This window comes from Ammodytes marinus, assembly GCF_949987685.1.
Source record: "Ammodytes marinus genome assembly, chromosome: 11".
Classification (NCBI taxonomy): domain Eukaryota; kingdom Metazoa; phylum Chordata; class Actinopteri; order Uranoscopiformes; family Ammodytidae; genus Ammodytes; species Ammodytes marinus.
The window spans coordinates 1,126,122-1,131,121 of NC_137215.1; the positions used below are offsets into that span (position 1 = coordinate 1,126,122).

At 40.3% G+C, this 5,000-nt stretch overlaps 1 protein-coding gene across 1 annotated transcript in view; it reads left to right on the forward strand.

The window, feature by feature from the left end:
- Positions 1 to 5,000, forward strand: part of LOC307257518 (ubiquitin carboxyl-terminal hydrolase 54-like) — a gene marked incomplete at both ends in the record, with an annotated part of 39,870 nt that overhangs the window by 15,615 nt on the left and 19,255 nt on the right. Inside the window, 2 exons of the mRNA XM_080036780.1 lie at positions 2,318 to 2,489; positions 3,415 to 3,600. Of these exons, the coding sequence (XP_079892906.1) occupies positions 2,318 to 2,489; positions 3,415 to 3,600 (358 nt within the window). The remainder of the gene's footprint in view (positions 1 to 2,317; positions 2,490 to 3,414; positions 3,601 to 5,000) is intronic.

Below are 5,000 nucleotides of genomic sequence, written 5' to 3' on the forward strand. Positions count from 1 at the left end.
TACATGGATTCTTTTTATTTCTTGGGGGGGCAGGGGGGGTTAAAATGGCGGAAGGAATTTGAGACTACAAGCGGTTAGGATATCTGTGTCGGACTGAAAGAGAGCAGGAAACCTTGACGACACAGAGCTGGGATCAACTGGGATCTGACATTTCTACTGCTGGGAGAGAGAGACGTGTGTTTGAGAGGTGAACTGGACATTATATAGTAACTTACATGTGTAGGACAGACAGACAGACAGACAGACAGACAGACAGACAGACAGACAGACAGACAGACCAAGGATATTTGTGGTTCCAAACCTATTATTTGATTATAAATTACCTAAAAGTCTAAGCTTGAACGGAGATTTGAGTCCAGGTTTAAAAGGTGAACTGGACATATTATAAATGTGACTGGAGGCTAGATTACTGTCAGGAACGCTTTAGCTAAGAGTGGTATCATTTGTTACATGTGTAGGACAGACAGACAGACAGACAGACAGACAGACAGACAGACAGACAGACAGACAGACAGACAGATAGTTTTAGTTTACATTTTTACTGTGACTGGAGGCTAGATTATTGAATTGTTATGAGCTTCAGCAGCAGTGAATTTATGTTTTGCTGTAAAAGTCAAAGTTCAAACAGAGATTTTAGTCTTCTACTGCCGGGAGAGAGAGACGTGTGTTTGAGAGGTGAACTGGACATTATATAGTAACTTAAATGTGTAGGACAGACAGACAGACAGATACACAGACAGACAGACACAGACTCCTTTGTTTTTGAGGTTTGAGAGGTGAACTGGACACATTATAACTCAGAGGTTATATTGCTTTCAGTGGATAATACAGAAAGCTTAATACAAGGGTGTTATCGTTTGTTATATGTGTAGGACAGACAGACAGACAGACAGACAGACAGACAGACAGACAGACAGATAGACAGACAGACAGACAGACAGATAGTTTTGGTTTACATTTTAACTCAGTCTGGAGGTTAGATTATTGAATTGTTATGAGCTGCAGCAGTGAATTTATGTTTTGCTATAAAAGTCAAAGTTTAAACAGAGATTTGAGACTAGTTGTAAAAGGTGAACTGGACATTTTACAGACAGACAGACAGACAAATAGAGAGAAAGACAGACAAATAGACAGACAGACAGACAGACTGACAGACAGACAGACAGACAGACAAATAGAGAGAAAGAAAGACAGACAGACAGACAGACAGACAGACAGACAGACAGACAGACAGACAGACAGACAGACAAATAGAGAGAAAGACAGACAGACAGACAGACAGACAGAGTGTTATCGTTTGTTATATGAGTAGGACAGACAGACAGACAGACAGACAAATAGAGAGACAAATAGAGAGACAGACAGACAGACAGACAGAGTGTAATTGTTTGTTGTTTTTGTAGGCCTGAGTTTTGGGACACATACCAAGGATTTGATTGCAAATTCTGGTCGAATTCAAATCTGTGAAGCTGATGTGTTTTGTTTCAACACCTATTTATGTATCGATAGCATTGCTGCTAGCTAAGGTGGTTGGGTCTGAGCCACTTTGTTTACATCCTCATTTACAGAGCATAGGCTGTGTATTAACTAAGATTATGAATTTAGATGTATGGATACAGCAATGACTGGGTCAGCCCACCGATCACTAAAATAAATTGAGAAAAGTTGTAAAACCAAGCACAAAAACAATATACTCACACGGCGACTTTTCGTACGTGGATCCCGTTTACCCGTGCAGATTTTGGGCATCGATTTGCCATCATGAAGGGGTGACTGATTCTGTCTCTATATCTCTAATCTCTCACCCAAATGCGCTCACAGGTACAAGGATTTGGTACCAATTGATTTGATTGATTTTTTTACTACAAGATGTCAAGTTATGTTACATTATGGCATGAGTCTTATCCTATACACCAATAATTTCGTTTTCAGACAAAGTTCCAAGCCTTTTTTCAGAGTTGAAATTTTTATTCGGTAAGAGTTTTTCTCCTGTCCTTTCAGATTGGTCCCAAGTAAAGGACGTGGTTTATCGCTAGATTTTAAAGTCCGAAAATGTGTTGATGAAAATCCTTACGGAGGAAAAATAAAATACAACGTCATGTTTGGGGAAATTTGAATTTCTTTTAGACAAATCTTTCATTATTTTCAAAATTACTTTTTTAATGTCGCAAACCCTTTTTTATTTTTACAAAATCAAGTTTCCAAACAGTTTCAAGCTTTTGAAACTTTTTTCAGATTTAAAATTTGAAATATAGCTTTTTTTCAAGATTTTAAATTTTTCGGGTTATCATCTAATGTGTTTCTCCTTCCCCATCAGATTGGTCCCAAGTGGAAGGACGTTGTTTCGCGCTGTATCAAAGGCCACTACCAGCCCCTCCTGCTTCTGTACGCAGACCCCCGCGGGACCCCTGTCTCTCTGCAGGACGTCAGCTCCAGACTGGACCTGCACCACCTGACCAAGGCCTCCTGCTACGACAGCGAAGACTCGGGTAACTACAACACAGCTAGGACGCGTAGTAGTAGCACAGCAGCAAACACTCAGGTAACTAACTCCTCTGAGGCTTGTGTTTGTAGTAGAGTGCTAGTTGTGCTAGTTGCAGAGATGTGCGATATCACTATATGAATATGTCTACGATCCGTCATAACATCGAGATCGTTTGCAACTTACCTGGCAATTGGAAACACAGATTTAAATTCTAATTCAGTTCTAGAATAGCCTGTTCCTACCAGACCATAGCCTGGTCCTACCAGAACATCGTACTTCATTTAGCCTGGTCCTACCAGACCATCGTACTTCATTTAGCCTGGTCCTACCAGACCATCGTACTTCATTTAGCCTGGTCCTACCAGACCATCGTACTTCATTTCATTTGTACAGAAGGTCTGGAATCGCTCAATTGACAAACGTTAACTCACTTGAAGGCGGGTGTCTGTTTGAAGTTTAAAACTATTGGTTCTGCCCAGTGCCACTCTGGATCTGCCAACCAATCGCAAAACGTTTGGTCGTGACGTATGTCATGAGCCAGCTTCTGAGCCACTCCTTATGTTCACTGATTGGACTGGTAGAAATCTGGCTGAGAAAACCCACTAATATACCGCAGACCCAGACTGACTACTGAAGGGAAATGAAAATTGAGCGGTAGTATGTAGGCGGGGGCGGTGCCAAGCTAGTTCTAGAAGGTACTTTGGCTAAATGCTCTGACAGACAAGACTCAGGTAACTAACAGTTGGAGAATTATTCATACTAAACGTAGCAGCTGTGATCTTAAGCTGTATCTGATTAGATTTATATTTTTGGACACATTAACACTAATGTCCACTCCTTGTTTGCTTACCCCTTCTGCCCCCCCCCCCCACACACACACACACACACCTTTACCCATCCCCCCCTCACACACACACTCTCGTCTACAGGCCGGGAGCAGTCTATCTCCAGTGACACGCGCACAGACTCTTCGGTGGAGAGTTTCTCGGTGGGGCAGCAGCCCCCCCTCTCACACCATGAGTCCCTGGGCAGCCACCTCTCCTCCGACAGCCAGGGAACCATCGTCTGCTCAGAGCCACACTCACACACCTCGCACGGCAGCCTGGATACCATAGGTAACACACACACAAACGCCTACACACACGCACACAAACACACACACACACACACACACACACACACACACACACACACACGCACACACTCACACACACCTTGCACGGTAGCCTGGATTCCATAGGTAGGGGGAGGGGAGGTAGTGGTGACGTACACACACTCACTCACTTTTATTTCTTTATATATGATTTATTCTCTGCTCTTCGTTGTTGCTTTAGCACTTTTATTTTTACTGAATAGAGTTGGATATGGTGTAAAAAGCTCTTCAGTATCTCATCTGCTATTTTTCATCATCATGATTATTTGCAGCATTAAGATATTTCATTTTACGTTAATATCTTTGTATGCAGACGACACGCCTCTTTATAAGGCTAACAGTTCAACCATCTCCACAGCACTACCATTCACTACCATTCAATTCACATTTTTTTTACTTTCTTTTGTCAATGCAGTGTTAATACACAGCCTATCTTCTGTAAACTGGTGGTAACACATTATAAATCAGATTTCTTGTGCATTTACATTAACTAAACTTTCCAGCAGCAAATTGTTATATTGGCGACGTTGAAACCAGATAATTATTAACAGATATATGATTTATTTTCTGCTCTTCGTGGTTCTTTAGCACTTTAAGTCTTACTGAATAGAGCTGGATATGTTGGGTAAAGCTCTTTTTTTTCCATCATCATAGTCACTTGCAAAAAAAAGATATTTCATTTTACGTTGATGTCTTTGTATGCAGACGACACGCTTCTTTATAAGGCTAACATTTCAAACATCTCCACAGCACTACCATTCACTACCATTCAATTCACATTTTTTTTACTTTCTTTTGTCAATGCCGTGTTAATACACAGCCTATCTTCTGTAAACTGGTGGTAACACATTATAAATCAGATTTCTTGTGCACTTACATCAGCTAAACTTTCCAATAGCAAATCGGCGATGTTGAAACCAGATAATTGGGGGCGGGACTCGATAAGCCTTAGGCTTCTTCCGTCACCCTTCGGACAACACAAATTAAGATGTATGATGTGAAAGAGATAATTGTGTATTGTGTGGAATTGTCCGAAAGAATAATAATAAATAAATAAAAAATAATTATTAATTAGGTATATGATTTATTTTCTGCTCTTTTTTGGTTCTTTAGCACCTTTTATTTTACTGAATAGAGCTGAATATGGTGTAAATAGCTCTTCAGTATCTCATCTGCTATTTTCCATCATCATGATTATTTGCAAAAAAAATATATTTCATTTTACGTTGATGTCTTTGTATGCAGACGACACGCTTCTTTATAAAGCTAACTTCTTATTCTATTTTATTTTATTTTATTGTTCCTATTGCACCGTGGGTCATAGATAAACGAAATTCAGATTCTTACGTACGTCTTGCATGT